At 41.4% G+C, this 18,861-nt stretch overlaps 1 protein-coding gene across 1 annotated transcript in view; it reads left to right on the top strand.

Moving 5' to 3' along the window:
• Nucleotides 1-18,861, top strand: part of LOC121285708 (breakpoint cluster region protein-like) — a 596,997-nt gene that overhangs the window by 70,314 nt on the left and 507,822 nt on the right. The window contains exon 2 of the mRNA XM_041202403.1: nt 17,637-17,821. Within this exon, the coding sequence (XP_041058337.1) occupies nt 17,637-17,821 (185 nt within the window). The remainder of the gene's footprint in view (nt 1-17,636; nt 17,822-18,861) is intronic.

Here is an 18,861-nt window from a genome sequence, read left to right as displayed (position 1 = left end):
AACAGCTCCAGCTGTTCTTATCTTCCCATTTAACTAGTGACCCAAGTCCATTATTGATACCATTATAAATATGGCCGTAGGAATTTATAATGTAAAAGGTTGACAGCATGTACATACAGGTGCAAGATTTTTTAACTAGCGTTGGGTTCCCACGACACGGAAATAAACCCACCACTATTTATTTAAAAAACTTTATCCTTAATGCTATTGGTCCTCTTCTGCTAAGCAAAGAAAATTAAGATGGCTGCTACGAGTCACCTGACCATGGGGTTGGCCCTCTGTTTGGGAGCCAGCCTCAGGAGTGAAGGATAAAAGAATTACCTTCTCAACTTTTGGAATGTCATACCTCATTATGCTTAGATAGCTAGTAACAGACATACATCACACCTAGGTCTGATCAGATCAATTTCAAAGGGAACTATGGGGTTGTTATTTGCATTTGATAAACCAACCCCTTGATAGTAGAGTTAGTGGGCCTGCTGAGACAATGGCTATTATCAGTCCTAAAACCAAAGCCAACCAAAGGACACTGGATAAACATCCCTTTTGAAGTCATTGTGGGGAAGGAAGGTCACATGACTCAAGCCTCTGGCCTTTTGGACAGTTTAGTATTACATCTCTGATCACACACAGCCAGCCTGCTGTTTAAACATCAACTGGATAGAACTCCAGCAGCCAGGCTGGGTAAACACTTTCAAGTCCTCAAAGCCCACTTGATTCGAAAAGTCTCTGATCAACACCTGCCAAATGGTCTGAACAAAGGAAAGCCTATCGTGCAGCAGTATAATTCATTTCAAGGATTTTTGTATCATTTAACAAGCCAGAAACACATTGGAGCAGAATCCTACGACAAAGGAAACACACTCTGGACTCTGACTTTGGACTCTGGGATTCAGGTGGATTAATATTCATTTTTCTGTGGTCTTTATACTGTAAAACCTCTTTTCTCTATCCCCCTTTTAATGTGCAGAGTGGGAAGTGGTGAACACTCCTTTTTTTGGGTTTTGAATGTGTAAAATAAACTAACCTTCTGAGTTAATCCTAACTCAATTTTGTGGATCATTAGTACAATTGGATTCCAAAAATCAAGTGATTGGGAGCGCTGCCACTGCTTCTTTTAAAAACTAATTCAAGACAGCTTCTGCTTATGGTGGTAAGAAGAAATCAGTACAGTTTTAACCAACCCTCTTCTGCCCGTAACAAATAGATTATAAATATATAACCATTCTACTGAGCGAGTTACTATGCCAATGCAGACCTGAAAGTCCCAGATACAAATCCTGGACTGCCAGCACACTTGGCATCAGTGAGGGATTGAGAAAAATGGGGAAGCAAAATTGACTTCGGTTTTAAATTAGTTCATGGGAGGTGGGTGTCGCTGGCTGGACCAGCATTTATTGCCCTTGAGAACTGAGTGACTTGTTAGGCCATTTCAGAGTGAACCATATGTAGGTCAGACCAGGTAAGGATGGCAGACTTCCTTCCCTAAAGCCTAATTAGTGAACCAGATGTGTTTTTATGACAATCAACAGTGCTTATCATTATCTTTTAATTCCAGATTTTTTTTATTGAATTCAAATTTCACCACCTGCCATGATGGGTATCGAACCAGGGACCCTGGAACATTGCCCTGGATATCTGGAGTATTAGTCCAGTGACAACACCACTACACTACCACCTCCCCCACATACTGTTTAATACTCTTTAAGAAAAGTCATGTGTAAACTAAGTTGAAGTCTTGAAATTATAGTGTATATACTTGCAAAACCGAAAAAGCAAATCAAAGTTGCAGTAATCTACTAAGTAACCTGAAATGCACTTACCTAGTGCAGCTTTCACTACTTACCCATGTGCATTCACCTACTTTAACGTGGCCTTGAACTTCCCTTGAAGCTGACCAGGATCTGCATTTCACTTTCACAACTCCTTCGCCTATTGGCCAGGTACCAGGAGCAGTTGCGCTTTTGCACTTGGGTTTCACTGCATCTACTGATGCACCTTGCGTGCTTTCCTTGGTGCAGCTGCAGGCTGCCATAGTTTGCCCAGATCTATGATAGGACATACGTTGCACCTTTCATTAACAAATTATCTTGCAAGATACTTTATATCAAGTGACAGTTTCCCATTGAAATTAAGGATTTAGAAGCATGTTGGGCAAGTACAGATTTGGATTTGCCGTGATGGACCTCTGTCATTGAAGAGCATTTTGTTGATACCTCACTGTGAAACATTGTCTTGGCACATATGCAAAATTCCCACTGGAGGGCATTGACACCTATGGAAGACAGCATGTTCATGAGAAGAGAAATAAGTGGCTTTATTGAAAGAAGTATCTTCTTCACAGAAACTTTCAACCTTCTACCATCCTATGTGTGAAAAAATGTTTCCTAATTTCATTCCTGGAAAGTTTAGCTCTAATTTTTTGACACTGCCTCCTAGTCCTAGACTCCACAACAAGTGGAAATAGTTTCTCCCAGTCAACCCTGTAAGTGGAAATAATTTTTCCCAGTCAGCCCCCTTAATATCTAAATCTTCGATCAAATCACTGCTTAACATTCTAAACTCCAGGGAATACAAACCAAGTTTGTTTAATCTATCTTCGTAATTTAACCTTGGAGTGGAGAATCATTCCGGTAAATCTATGCTGCATTGCTACCAAGGCCAATATATTGTTCTTGGGCGTGGTGCTTGGAACTGCTCCCAGTACGCCAGCTGAGGTCTAATCAGGGCTAAAGCATGAGTTTTACCCCTTGTTTTCTATTCCTTTGGATATAAAGACCAACATTCCAGTAGCCATTTTAATTATTTTCAATGATAATGGTGTACCTGACCCCAAGTCTCTATGGACCATCTATGTTTACAGCTTTTCACCATTTAGAAAGCACCCTGCTCCATCCTTTAGGGGTCCAAAGTGGATGACCTCACATTTGCCACAATTTTACCCATTCACTTTATCCATATCTCATTGTAATTTTATGCTTCCATTTACACTGCTTACAATGCCGCTTATCTTGGTATAATCGACAAATTTGGATATGTGGCTTTTTAATCTCATCATTAAGTCATTAATGAGTACAATGAATAGTCGAGGCCCCAGCTCATCCTTGCGGCTCATCACAAGTCACAGTACCTGCTCATTGTCCCTACCTGTTTCCTTCTGCTCAGCTAATATCCTAACCAGGTCAATAATTTGCCTTCAATTCCATGAGCTTCAACTTTAGCTAGCAGTCTCGTATGAGGGAATTTATCAAATGCCTTCAGAAAGTCTGTATAACTATAACCCATAGACGTCCTGTCCACTACTTCAGTCACGCCTCAAAAAAGCCAATCAGATTCATCGGCTTGGCTTGCTATTTACAAATCCATGCATGCTTTTTCTGATGAGCTGAAAATTTTCAGGTCACCCTATCCTTAATTGTAGACTCTAGTAATTTCCTGACAACAGATATTAGGCTAACTGGTCTATAATTCACTGGTTTCCCTCTGTCACCTTTCTAATGGTAAGGAAGGACTTCTAAACTTTCCATTGATCACCAATTCAAACCTTAATACAGTGGAAAACAAAAACAGAAAGAGAAATACCTGGAAAAACTCAGCAGGTCTGGCAGCATCGGCGGAGAAGAGCACAGTTGACATTTTGAGTCCTCGTGACCCTTCAACAGAACCAGGTAAAAATAGGAAAGGGGTGAAATATAAGCTGATTTAAGGTGGGGGGGGGGGCGTTGTTGGGACAAGAAGCCAGTAATAGGTGGAGATAACCAAAAGATGTCACAGACAAAAGGACAACGAGGTGTTGAAGGTGGTGATATTATCTAAAGGAATGTGCTAATTAAGGGTAGAAAGCAGGACAAACAAGGTACAGATAGCTCTAGTGGGGGCGGGGTGGGGTGCAGGAATACTAAAAAGGCTAAAAGGTAGAGATAAAACAATGGATGGAAATACATTTAAAAATAATGGAAATAGGTGGGAAAAGAAAAATCTATATAAATTATTGGAAAAAACAAAAATGAGGGGGAAGAAACGGAAATGGGGTGGGGATGGAGGAGAGAGTTCATGATCTAAAATTGTTGAACTCAATATTCAGTCCGGAAGGCTTTAAAGTGCCTAGTGGGAAGATGAGGTGCTGTTCCTCCAGTTTGCGTTGAGCTTCACTGGAACAATACAGTGGAATGGGTGACAGTCAAACATCTAGTGGCAATTTAACTTAGGAGTTCTTGTTTAGGCACAGTTGGTGTGTGGCATCTAGGGTCTGCCTGAAAGTGGCAGAACAGAAATTATCAACTACATTTAAAAAAAAAAAGTTGAGTTGTGAAAAACAAAAATAAGCATTATGTAAGTGTGTATGTGTAATATGCATATGTGTGAATAAAATGTTGCATACATTTGTAATATATATTGTTACAATCCTGAACCAGACCCCCAAATTTTGGTATGATCCGATTAGGGACTAGTAACTATTTGTTTAAAGCAGACAAAGTTTGAGATCCCAGGTACTTACTCAGAGAATAAACCATGATTCCGTGGTTTAAAAAACCCCACAAAATTTAATATACAGAGTCCAAAATGTAAAACAATTCACAATGTCTATCTTAAACTCTGACATTCAGAATTAATGTAAGGTAAATATGAATTAGAAGGCAAACTGGTCAGATACACCATATTGCATAATAAACAGCATATGCAGCCAAGACCGATCCCATGGATTTCTCAGCAACCCACCCAGACGTCAGTGTTGACTATTACAACCTCATTAAAACTCTGTCTCCCTCACAAGGGATTTCAAGTCTTCAAGTTTTGCATATCTAGTCTCTGAATTCTCTCAAAAGCCACTCCAACTAAGTTTGCTCAATGACAGCTCACCTCCTGATGATTTAATCTCTTTTCCTGAGACTGCGTTCCATTGTCTTCCTGAGGCTGCACTCCAATACCAACTCACGGGCACAGCTCCAGCTCTTCAACTACACTGAGCAGAAGACCATTGTCCAAAGGGTTACCTATTCCCCAATGGTGGAGTCAGTGACCTTCTGCTGCCTTTTCAGTTCCCCAGGGCTTCTGAGCCCTACCTGTACAAAGCATACAGGTCTCTTTCACTGCCTGGGCCCTCTTCCTTTGCTCCTATCCAGTGGTTTCTTTCACAGTTGGTTACTTCCAGTGGCCCCTCTCTCTGGGTCACCCTTTTCATTCATGGGGCTGCCCTACTGCATCCTCTTCTTCTGTCATGGCCCGCCCCCCCTTTTTTTAATAGCACCATACTGGGTCCCTTGATTGCTATTTTCACACCACGCAGGCACCTGAAATACCTGGAACAGTGCGCAACATGCGCGACCTGAACCACTCCACACATGTGCCATTTCTCCCAGGGTGTGCTGAGACTTGTAATCCTCGGCCTTTGCCCGGAAAACACCCCTAGGTTTGCATTTCATGATGATATGTAAAGTAAAGCAGCCATTCTTTCTTGTTATTTCGGTTTCGATAGCACTCCCACATTACTAATTAGCGTACCATTTAGTATCTTTACAATAAACCTTGTGAATATTTTGTCTTATTGAACCATTAGACCTTATGTGAAACGCTGGAAATTTATTGCAATGAAAACTAAATATGCTAATAAGTACATAGCAGATCAGGCAGTAGGAGACAGATAAAGTTATTTTTGGTTTTTTACGACCTCAGGATGTCACAAGCACTTAACAGTTGATTACTTTTTGAAATGTCACTGTTTTAATACAGAAAATACATCAGTCAATTTATATACAGTAAGGGTCCATAAACAGTAATGTGATCATGACTGGATCATCAGTTTTAGTGATATTAATTGAAGGATAAATATTAGCCAGGGTACTAGGAGATATTCCTCTCTTCACTTTGAATAATACCGTGGGATCTTTTACGTTCTCCTGAGAGGGCCGAAGTGGCTTTGGTTTAATGCCTCATCTGAAGGAAGGCACCACTGACAGTGCAGCACTTGCTGGAGTGTCAGCCAGGATATATGTGCTCAAGTCTCTGGATTAAGACTTGGATCCTTCTGACTCATAAGAATGCTGTCACTGATTTCACCACGATTCATATTGTGGTACCTGATGACTCCAGAGCCCTAAGCTTCATTTTTCAAAAAACATTATGCAATACAGATCTATATCTTAGTGTGACAAAAAAAGTTCAAAGAAAGTTTGCTTTTAATAACATTTTTGCATGTTTAGAGCTGCTGTGTAATAGTCTGTAAAACCCTTCAAAAATTATTGTCAAATTGTAAGATTGAGAGAAATTATGTGCAAGATGAAGGCGCAGCTGATCTTCAATAATCGATGAAAGCATCACTACTTGTACTGGTCTAATTAGAGACGCTGCTGTTGCTCAGCATGTTCAAATTCCAAGCTTGGCCCAAATAGCCAACTGGTTATGGTACTGGGTTTGTAACCCCAAGATCAAGAGTTCAAATTCCAACCAGCAACTTGCTCCCTAAAGGTCCCAGTCTTGATTGTACAAAGGAAATCACAGGGCAGAAGAGGCCCTTTGGCCCATCAAGTCTACACTGACACGTGAGAAAGACCTGACATACCTAATCCCATTTACCAGCACTTGGCCCATAGCCTTGAATGTTCTGACGTGCCAAGTACTCATCCAGGTACTTTTTAAAGGATGTGAGGCAACCCGCCTCCACCACCCTCCCAGACAGCGCATTCCAGACCGTCACCACCCTCTGGGTAAAAAACGTTTTTCCTCACATCCCCCGTAAACCTCCTACCCCTCACCTTGAAATTATGTCCCCTCGTGACTTACCCTTCAACTAAAGGGAACAGCTGCTCCCTATCTACCCTGTCCATCCCCTCGTAATCTTGTACACCTCGATCAGATCACCCCTCAGTCTTCTCTGCTCTAATGAAAACAACCCAAGTCTTTCCAACCTCTCTTCCTAACTTAAATGTTTCAGCCCAGGCAACATCCTGATGAAACTCCTCTGCAGCCCCCTTGCACTAATTACATCCTTTCTATAATGTGGCGACCAGAACTGCACACTACTCCAGCTGTGGCCTCACCAAGGTTCTATACAACTCCAACATGACCTCCCTACTTTTGTAATCTATGCCTCGATTGATAAAAGCAAGTGTCTAATATGCCTTTTTCACCACCCCACTAACATGCCCCTCCGCCTTCAGAGATCTATGGAAACACACGCCAAGGTCCCTTTGTTCCTCAGAACTTCTTAGTGTCATGCCATTCATTGAATATTCGTTTGTCAAATTACTCCTTCCAAAGTGTATCACCTCACACTTTTCAGGGTTTAATTCCATCTGCCACTTATCTGCCCATTTGACCATCCCATCTATATCTTCCTGTAACTCAAGACACTCAACCTCACTGTTAACCACCTGGCCAATAGTAGTGTCATTCGCAAACTTACTAATCCTACTCCTCACATAGTCATCTATGTCGTTTATATAAATGACGAATATTAGGGGACCGAGCACAGATCCCTGTGGTACGCCACTGGACAGTGGCTTCCAGTCACTAATGCATCCTTCTGTCATCACCCTCTGTCTCCTACAACGAATTCAATTTTGAATCCACCTTATCAAATTACCCTGGATCCCATGGGCATTTGCCTTCTTTATAAGTCTCCCACGTGGGTCCTTGTCAAAGGCTTTGCTGAAATCCATGTAAACTCCTTCAACTGCACTACCCTCATCTACGCATCTGGTCACCTCCTCAAAAAATTCAATCAAATTTGTTAGGCATGACCTCCCTCTGACAAAGCCATGCTGACTATCCCTGATCAAACCTTGCCTCTCCAAGTGGAGATAGATTCTCTCCTTCAGAATTTTCTCCAATAGTTTCCCTACCACTGATGTGTGACTCACTGGCCTGTAGTTTTCTTGCTTCTATCCACAGCCCTTCTTAAATAGCAGAACCACATTAGCTGTGCTCCAGTCCTCTGGCATCTCCCCCGTGGCCAGTGAGGAATTAAAAATTTGGGTCAAAGCCCCTGCGATCTCCTCCCTTGCCTCCCTCAGCACTCTGGGACACAAATCATCAGGACCTGGAGATTTGTCCACTTTTAAGCCTGCCAACACCTCCAGTACCTTCTCACTCCCTATTTCAATTTGCTCAAGAATCTCGCAGTCTCTCTCCCCGAGTTCCATTCCTTCATCCTCATTCTCTTGGGTGAAGACATGTGTGAAGTATTCGTTCAGCACTCTACCAATGCCCTCAGGCTCCACCGATAGATTGCCCCCTTGGTCCCTAATGGCCCCTACTCTTTCCCTGGTTATCCTCTTCCCATTGAGATACTTATAGAATGTCTTGGGATTTTCCCTACTTTTACCAGCCAGAGCTTTCTCATATCCCCTCTTTGCTCTCCTAATTGCTTTCTTAAGCTCCACCCTGCTCTTTCTGTACTCCGCTGATTTGCTCCCCATGTACCTGCTAAAAGCCTGTCTTCCTTCTCATTGTATCCTGAATACCTCTGGTCATCCATGGTTCTCTGGGCTTGTTACTCCTTCCTATCACCCTAGAGGGGGCACGTTGAGCCTGTACCCTCCCCATTTCCTTTTTGAACACCAGCCACTGCCCCTCTGTAGATTTCCCAAGTAGCTGTTCCAAGTCTACCTTGGCCAGATCCTGCCTTATTTTACTAAAATCCACTCTCCCCTAATCCAAAACATTTTTTTGCAACTTGTCTATTTCTTTGTCCATAACAAGCTTAAATTATACCAAGTTGTGGTTGCTATCACTAAAATGCTCCCTCACCACCCCCTCAGCCACCTGTCTGGCTTCGTTCCCCAGAATTCGCTCCAGCACTGCGCCGCCCCTTGTTGGACCCTCTGCATATTGACCTAAAAAGTTCTCCTTTACACATGTCAAGAAATCCACTCCATCCAAGCCCTTAGCACTATGTCTATCCCAATTAATGTTGGAAAAGTTGAAATCACCTAATATAATTAACCTATTGTTATTGTTTTTACCCACCCCTGCAAAGTGTGCACATATTTGCTCCTCAATTTCCTGCTGACTATCTGGGGTCTATAATAAACACCTAACAATGTGACTGCCCCTTTTTTATTCCTAAGCTCTACCCACAAAGGTTCATTCAATGCCCTCTCCAAGATATCATCTCTCCTTACTGCAGTAATTGACTCCTTAACTAATAATGCAACACCTCTTCCTCTTTTACCCTCTCCCCTGTCTTGCCTGATGATTCTATATCCCGGAATGTTGAGCTGCCAATCCTGCCCCTCCCTCAACCATGTCTCAGTGATGGCTGTTATATCACAATTCCACGTGTCAGTCCTCACCTTTATCTCATCCGTTTTACCTGTAATACTCCTGGCATTAAAATAGAGGCCATCCAGCCTTGCCTTACTCCCTTGAAACTTAATGCAGCTGTACTCCCTCTGACTTGATTGTTTTACTGAATTATGATGTGTCCCTATTTTGCTAATATTCTGTGTCCCCTCCCCCTGCCAAATTAGTTTAACCTCCTCCCAACAACACTAGCAAACACTCCCACAAGGATGTTAGTCCCATTCTGGTTCAGATGTAGACTGTCTTCAGAAACTGTCCCAGTGATCCAGGAATCTAAAACCCTCCCTCCTGCACCAACTCTTAAGCCACGTATTCATCTGCGCTATTCTCCTATTTCTGAGCTCGCTAGCATGTGGCACTGGGAGTAATCCAGACATTACAACCTGAGAGGTCTTGTTTTTTAGTCTACTGCCTAACTCCCTGAATTCTTGATGCAAGACCTCATCCCTCTTTGTACCTATGTCATTGGTACTAGCATGTACCAGGACCTCTGCCTTTTCATCCTTCCCCTTCAGGATACCCTGCAGCTGTTCAGTGACATCCCAGACCCTGGCACCAGGGAGATAACACACCATCCTGGAGTCACGTTGATGCCACAGTAGCGCCTATGTGTTCCCCTGACTATAGAATCCCCTATTACTCTTGCTCTTCCTCTCTTCCTCCCCTCCTGTACAGACAGGTTGCTTGTGGTGCCAGAAGCTTGGCTCTGTCCGCACTCCCTGGAGGAGCCAACACCTTCATCTGCCTCCAAATTGGAATACTGATTTGCAAGCAGGATCCCAAGGGGACTCCTGAACTACCTGCCTGTTTCTCTTGGACTGCCCGGTGGTCACCCATTTCCTTCGTTCCTCAAGTTCCTTCATCTGTGCTGTGACCACCTCTCTAAACATCCTATCCACGATGCTCTCAGACTTACGGATGCTCCACATCATCCCCAGCCGCCATTCCAGCTCTGAAACCTGAGCTTCCAGGAGCTGCAGCTGGACACACTTCCTGCAGACATGCTGGGTCCGTGCACTGGAAACGTTCCTGGCTTCCCACATGGAGCACGAGGAGCACACCACGGTTTGAGCTCTCCTGCCATGACTTATCATTCTAAACTAAACCTTTTAAATCAATTTCTCTAGGGCCCTTCTTCTCTGATCCTCGTTACCACAAAATATACCAACTATAAACCACAAAAAGACCTTAAACTGTAAGCGATAAAAGTAGTAAATACTTACCCGACCTTACCCACTACTTACCAGCCATTCCTTTCCCTTGTAGCTTCTGCTGCTGCAGCAGGGCAAGACCACTCTCTGAAGATTTAAGAAGTTGGATAGCAAAGAAAAAAATGCAAAGAGCACCTCTTCCCCTATGCACCGAATTCCCACTGTGCACCAAATTGCCAATACCCACACTCACTCTGGCTGTGTCTCACTCAGGATGAGCTCTCTCCCTTGTTCGTTTTCAACAAATGTAATGCCATTTGTTGGATCACCATTGGAGTACTGCTGGTAAATAATAACCATTGAGAGTATTTAAGAGCTGTTGAACAATAAGGCTGTCTTCATTCTAACAAGTCGCTAAGAAAAGCAATATTTGAAAATAAATGTGTTGATGTATACTGAATTTAATTTTGGTATTTTTCATTTACAATTCACTACAAGAATTTATTAATTTATTTCAACTGATCATTTCCTGTGGCCTGTGTGGTGTGGAACCACAAGATTCCCATTCATTCCCTGGAATGTGCTGAGTTAGCCAATTTCAGCCAGGCTAGTAGGACTACTGACTCCAATTTTTCTGGATCTGTCATTTCTTACTATTTCTATGATACGCAATATTATGGGGGTTAGAAATTTCCCTTGGTTATTAGTGCATGGGCCGTCTGGTTTGTTAATGTCCTTTAGGGAAGGAAATCTAGCTTCTTTACTCGGTCTGGTCGACATGTGACTCCAGATCCACAGCAACGTGGTTGACTCTTAACTGGCTTCTGAAATGGCCAAGCAAGCCACTCAGTTCAAGGGCAATTAGGGATTGGCAATAAATACAGGCCTTGCCAGTGATGTCCACATCCCACAAAAGAATAAATTTTAAAAAAGTCAAATTTTTACCTGTGTAATTATAAAGAGTTGTTTTAGAACAGTTCGAAGGAGGGAATTGAAAGCCTAGTTTGTAATTATTGAACCTTAACAAAGCAGTCCATCCTGAGCTCTTTTTGTTAACTTTCCTGGGATGACATTTTTAGTTTAAGATGTTTTCGTTGATTTTTGTTGTGAATAATTTTATAAAAGTAATTTTCCAACAACAGTTTAGCACCTTTAATGTAGCAAAACATCTCAGCGTGTTTCACAGAAATTCTGTCAAACAAAATTTGACACTGAGCCAATTCATGAGATATTAAAGCAGATGATAAAAAGCCTGCTCAGAGAGGTATATTTTAAGGAAGATCTTAAAGAAGGAGAAAGAGGTAGAGAGTTGGAGATTTAGGGAAGGAATTCAAGAATTTAGGGCCTTGGCAGGTGTAAGCTCAGCTGCCAGTGTGGAGCAATTGAAATGTGTGTTCCAAAAAAGGCCAGAATTAGAGGAGGGCGGAGGTCTTGGAGAGTTGTGGGGCTGGAAGAGATTACGGAGATAGGGAGGGAAGAGGCTTTGGAAAACAAGGATGAGAATTTCAAAATTGAAGCCTTGTTTGACCGTGACCTGGACTAGATGTGCAAGCACTGGGTGATGGGTGAGTGTTAAGTGGTGCAAGTTAGGATACGAGCATCAGAGTTTTTGATAAACTCAGGTTTATAGAGGATGGAAGATGGGAGGCCGGCATGGAGAACATTGTTAGCTGTAGACTTGACTATCCAATGCTTGGATGAGGATTTCAGCACGTGATGAAATTTAGTAACTTTATGTAATTTTTGCTACAAAAAATCATCGATATCATGGCAAACATTTCCAAATGATTTTCACTGCTACTAGTGAAGAAGAGGCCTCAAATAATCAACGTAAATTATTCTCTCTATTGACAATAGTACACATTTTATTCCTGCTTAATTTAAAGTCAAATCATGCAAACATCAAAGTGCTGTGTCGTTGTATTCAGTTGCAGAATATGAAGTACTAGATGATTTTAATTCATTTTGAGCAAGTAATGGGAGTAGGCGTTGTCAAAGTTATTCTGTTGGGGGAAACCTCAAGAAACTGCCTTAAGAGAAACAAGTAATAGTTGCAGCCTTCAGATTAAAGAAAATTTCAAAGAAATTATTTTACTTTTTATTGAAAAATATATGGGTTAGCAAAGGGAGCAACAGGTCCCTCTAGGAAGATTAGATGATAATGTATGAAGTGATTTAGCTCAGTTTCAAGAAGCAATTGCAGGCTAAACCTCAGTTAACTTTAACAATTCCATTTGATGTAAACAATTCATTAAAATTGTGATGCTCAGTTGTTTGTCAGTTTACTATTGAACATTACTACCCATCAGACCTCCACTGAAAGAACGTGCAGCAATTACAAAAATACTTAACAGATAAGTGGTGCACTGTGCCAGCCACCAATCCACACCTTCTAATGACACTGTTATTAAAAGTCATACAGATTGGAAAATTTCTGGTTGTGATAACAGATTTGGGGTGGAGGGGGTGGGGGGGTGTGGTGGTGGGGTGTCCGCAGTGGCAGCCTTCCTCAGGCTCTCAGAGTGATCGATTAGTGGGCCACCCCCCCCACCAGCCCACAGGAAGGTCACCATGTTTTATGAGTTGGTCTCAGACAATGAGGGCCCACCTGCTGCTGGTAAAATACCAGTGGTGGCAGAAAGTGTTCCTTAATTGGCCACTTCAGTTGGCTTCTGGGTAGGTAGGCCATCCTCCATGTTCCCCACTGTTAACAGAATTCTACAGCGTTGGGAAGGCAATGGGCTCTCCAACTCTGCCGTACCCCGCCTGCACCAACTTCTGACTGATTCTCTGGGCCTTGCAGCCCACTCACCCCCCCCCCCCCCCCACCCACCCAACCAACCTGCTTTTCAGGGACTGATTAAATTTGGTCTTAAGAATACATCTAATGTAGAATGAAGACAGCTCTGATGACCTCAGCGCATGTTGAGTCAGTTGCTGACAATTTGCTGTTGCTCATGACCCCTTGGGTGAGATGTCAGAAGATGGCCAGTATCAATGGAACCTTACAACAGCATGAGTCATTATTTTCAGGAGAGCAAGGGAAGAAACTGACAAAGAAAATCTGATTAAAAACAATTTTGAAAATCACAAGGAACATTAGTAGCATTGAGTTCAATGATTTCAACTCAGAAAGCATTGTATATTACATATATTCCAGGTGGATTTTAAGCTAAGAAAGTGTATGAGTAATTTCAGTTACCATCTCAACTGCTGTTTTGTGACATATGTTACGTTTTATATGACACTTGTTGCTCCTTTCTGGTTTGTGATCCAAATTTACATCTTTGCTCTTATTGCTTATGGCTGGATCTAATTATTCAAGGATTGTATGTTCTGGATTTATAACACAGACATTTGCCTGCTCTCAGGGAAAGGCCATCTTTTAGAGGACAAGTGACTCTTTAATCCGAAGAGTGATGCAGCTGCATAATGGGATTAGTATGATACAGAACTGCACCCTGAACCACTAACCAGCAAGACCATAATCACAGTGTACCCATTGCAGGGAGCCGAAGGACAGGTTGTTAGCTTACTGGTATTTTGGGTGTTGAGTGGTGGGGAAGGGAATGATTAAACTGGGACAAGAAAAAATGTATTCGGAGAAATAAAGTACAGATAAAGCATTTGATATTTCCAGATACTGTTGATTTTATCTGGGAAATTGAAGCATGAAACACTTTAATGGTTGAGTCATTGTTTAATGGTTAAATTGAACAATGTCAGATACTTGAAAGTTATGGTGAGTATGTGGATACTAAGAATCTTGTTTCTTGATTGAGCATTGTATTTTATTAGTTTGCAGTCAGTGTCATTGACCTTTACAAGGAGGGTAGGTCTTTACCAAGGAGGTAGATGCTACCCAGGCCATGGTGACAGACGAGGAAACTGACAGTGTGGAATGGTTCAAAATTGATAAAGAGTAAGTGTTAAATAGACTGTTAGTACTTAAAGTTGACAAGGCACTGGGACCGCATGAGATGCATCCAAGGATATTGAAAGAAGTGAGAGTAGGAATTGCAGGGGCACTGGCCATAATCTTTCAGTCTTCCCCTGACTCAGGGGTGGTGCCAGAGGACTGGAGAATTGCAAACATTTACACCCTTGTTCAAAAAAGGTTGTAAGGATAAGCCCAGCAATTATAGACCAGTCAGTTTAACTTCAGTGGTGGGCAAGATTCTAGAAACAATTATTCAGGATAGAATTAGTAGGAAACATGGAAAACATGGAAAAATATGGGTTGATAAGGAAGAGCCAGCATGAATTTCTAAAGGGGAAATCATGATTAACTAATTTGCTGGAGTTTTTTGAAGAGGTAACAGAAAAGATCGATGAGGGTAATGCTTTTGATGTGGTGTACATGGACTTTCAAAAGGCATTTGATACAGTGCCGCACATCAGACTTATGAGAAAAGTTATTGCTCAAGGAATAAAAGGGACAGTAGCAATGTGGATACAAAATTGGCTGAAAAATAGAAATCACAAAGTAATGGTCAATGGATATTTTTCGGGCTGGAGGAAGGTTTGTTGTGGAGTTTCCCAGGGGTCTGTATTGGGACCCGACCCCTGCTTTTTCTGATATATATTAATGATCTAGATCTTGGTGTGCAGGGGACAATTTCAAAGTTTGTGGATGATACTAAGCTTGGGAGTGTTGTGAACTGAGGAGGATGGTGTAGAACCTCAAGAGGACATAGACAAGTTGGTGGAGTAGGCAGATAGATGGCAGGTGAAGTTCAATGTGCAGTGTAAGGTGATGCACTTTGGTAGGAAGAACATGGACAGACAATATAAAATAAGGGGTGAAATATTGAAAGGGGTGCAGGAGCAGAAAGACCTGGGTGTATATGTGCATAGATCATTGAAGGTGGCAGGACAGATGGAGAGAGCAGTTAATAAAGCATATAGTACCCTGGGCTTTATTAATAGGAGCACATGTACAAAAGCAGGGAGGTTATGTTGAATTTATATAAGACATTCGTTAGAACTCAGCTGGAGTATTGTGTACAGTGCTGGGTGAACATTTTGGATACTGGGTGAACACATTGGAGAGAGTGCAGATAAGGTTTACAAGAATAGTTCTAGGGACGAGAAACTTCAGATATGAGGATAGACTGGTGAGGTTGGGACTGTTCTACTTGGAGAGAAAAAGGCTAAGAGGAGATTTGATAGAGATGTTCAAAATCATGAGGGGGCTGGACAGAGTAAATAGGGAGAATCTGTTCCCACTCGTAAAAGAATGAAGAATGAGAGGGCACTGATTTAAAGTGACTTGCAAACAAAGCAAATGTGATGCGAAAAAACTTTTTCATACAATGATTGGTTTGGGTTTGAAACGCACTGCCTGGAAGTGTGGTGGAGGCAGGCTCAATCGAGGCATTCAAGAAGGCATTAGGTGATTATTTGAATCGAGACAATGTGCAAGGGGACAGGGAAAATGCAGGGCAATGCCACTATGTCATAATGTTCATTTAGAGAGCCAGTGCAGACACGATGGGCTGAATGGCCTCCTACTGTGCCGTTGGAATTCTGTGACTTGATATCAAGAGCAGACACTTGAGAGTGCTGTTGACTCAGATTCTTTTGGATAGATCTACAGCATCTTTATTTACCGTTCAAAATGACTTCAAAATTAAAATTCACCACCACAGTTCAGAACAAGTTCAGATTTTTAGGAATGAAAGGTTTCATGAATGGTAGAAACCTGAAATTAAATAGGAAATGTTGGAAACCCTCAGCAGAATTGTACATATGGGAAAAGAATGCCAAATCTGGTACTGAATAACTCCAATATTTTCTGCTCACTATTATTTGAACAGCTTGTGATAACATTCGCGAAACTGTTGCCAATTTAAAATGTCTGTAACTTCTTTCTTTAACTGAAATCACAAATCATTGGGTGAAAACAGAATAATTAATGTTGCCACAAACAAAAACAGAAAATGCTGGAAAAGCTCAGCAGGTCTAGCAACATTATGTGGAGAGAGAAACCGCATTAAGGTTTCGAGTCTGTATGACCCTTTTTCAGAGCTCTGAAGAAAGGTCGTGCGGACTCGAAATGTTAACTTTGTTTCTCTCTCCACAGATGCTGTTAGACCTGCTGAGTTTTTCCAGCATTTTCTGCTTTTCTTTCAGATTTCCAGCATCAGCAGTATTTTACTTTTATTATTAATGTTGTTGTTAGTGGAGTTTTTTGATATTATTCAATCAAACACATACAGAGTATTTACAGCACGGAAACAGACAATTTGGCTCAACAAGTCTATACTGGTGCTTATGCTCTATATGAGTCTCTGTGCACTCTACTTTGTTTAACCCTATTAACATATTCTTCCATTTCATTCACCCTTGTGGTTAACTAGCTTCCCCTTAAATGTACCAATGCAATTCTCCTCAGTTGTTCATGTGGTAGCGAGTCCTACATTCACTACTTATTGGGCAAAGCAGTTTCTCCTGGATTTGTTTGTGACTATTTATGGCAGCCAGTTTTGGGCTCTGCCATGACTGGGTTCACCCTTAGAATGGCAGATTATAATTATTGGCAAGTTTTTACAGGTTTTTCTTTGTATATTTAGCTCATTGTAAACTGATGTGTCCATCCAACATAACAACTGGAATTTAACCAAAAGTGATATCATTCATCCATCACAATGATGGGGTCAGCATGGCGGAGACAAAATTAGGGATACTAATGGAATGCTCACAAATTGTGGCAAGAACATTTGGTTTCAAGGAAAGGGAGCTTGGCAGTGAATTGAAGGGTTTGGGGTGACTTTGATAAACGCCGAGTTTAGCTCTTTGTCTGTAATATATCACATGTTCATAAAAAGTGGCCTTCTGAGTTTCTTCATTCAATAGAATCTGCTGAGCTCCAGTGGCCTTATGTTACCTTCAGAATATGCAAGGAAAAAAACATTGACAGTGTTCAAAAGACACACTTAGTCTTCAAAACATTTCAGCAAATCCTCTGACAATGACTGCACAAAATTCAGATATTTTCTTTTGAAACTCCATGGTTGAGGAGCACAGTCAAATTGGAGTATGGGAATACTGCAGATTTAACGGAGCACTCTGCTCTGCAAAATTTACAATGTTTTGGTGAACCCAGCATGCACTGTGAATTAGTTGTCTGATGTCCCACTTAATTGATGTTTACCTGTTTTGTACTTTCCAATTCTCTAGATACACTCTATAGCAACACGCTGCCAATCTATTCCTATGATGCCGATAGAGCTGAAGAACAAAGACGGAACCAGGAAACCATGCCCTACATAGATGATTCACCTTCATCATCACCTCAGCTCAGCTCCAAAAGTCGGGAAAGCAGAGACACTATATCATCTGGGTCCTTGGAATCAACTAAATCGGTAAGTTGATCTATTATGAAACAGTAAAATCCAATACAGTGCACAGGGAAGAATGAAAGGATGTGAAGAGCTTAAACCAAAGTGTACAATGTTGTTACATAAATGGATGAGCAGGGCAGCTTCTTAATAACACAGCTTTATAATAAATCAAAGGTAATTGAGGTCAATCATTAAATATTCATTAACGCTGCATACTGTTGTGTAACCAGATAAAGCAGCTGCATTTTCAGGTTGTTCACAACAAAATACCACGCAAAAGGTTGGAAGATCAGTCATTTTGTACTTAAAATGACAGATGAAAATGAATTGGTTCAGATAGCCTTTTTCCATTCAGATGTATGTGCATTACTTTCATGCTTTTCCTTACTTATCAGAAGAGTAGAGTACAGTAGTCAGTGCTTTTTATACTGCTGTTACATTTTAATTTCACATACACAAATGGATTTTTTCTTGCCACTTCATGACAGAATTGACTTGATACACGCTTTGAAAAGCTGAATATGGGACTAATAAGTTCGTTTTATGATCAGGTGTGCTATTGGATGCCATTATTCTGTCAGAAGGAAGTGCATTTTACACTAAATGCAAAGCAGTTGCAAACTGTTCTGTAGGTTTCTTAAAGCAATCTGGCTGAGCTTGACATAGATTTGTGTTTGTTGCTTGATGCACAGTACAGTGTGATATTGATGTAAGGTTAAACCTATTTTAAATGCTAGTTGAATTTTATTGCTGCTTATGTGACTTTATTTCAATATGCCACTTCATGACAGAATTGACTTGATACAGGCTTTGAAAAGCTGAATATGGGACTAATAAGTTCGTTTTATGATCAGGTGTGCTACTGGATGCCATTATTCTGTCAGAAGGAAGTGCATTTTGCTCTAAATGCAAAGCAGTTGCAAACTGTTCTGTAGGTTTCTTAAAGCAATCTGGCTGAGCTTGACATAGATTTGTGTTTGTTGCTTGATGCACAGGGTTTCATACAGCACAGTGTGATATTGATGTAAGGTTAAACCTATTTTAAATGCTAGTTGAAGTTT

This window comes from Carcharodon carcharias, chromosome 13 (genome assembly GCF_017639515.1).
Source record: "Carcharodon carcharias isolate sCarCar2 chromosome 13, sCarCar2.pri, whole genome shotgun sequence".
In the NCBI taxonomy this organism is placed as follows: Eukaryota; Metazoa; Chordata; class Chondrichthyes; order Lamniformes; family Lamnidae; genus Carcharodon; species Carcharodon carcharias.
This window is presented reverse-complemented; position numbering and strand designations above follow the sequence as displayed.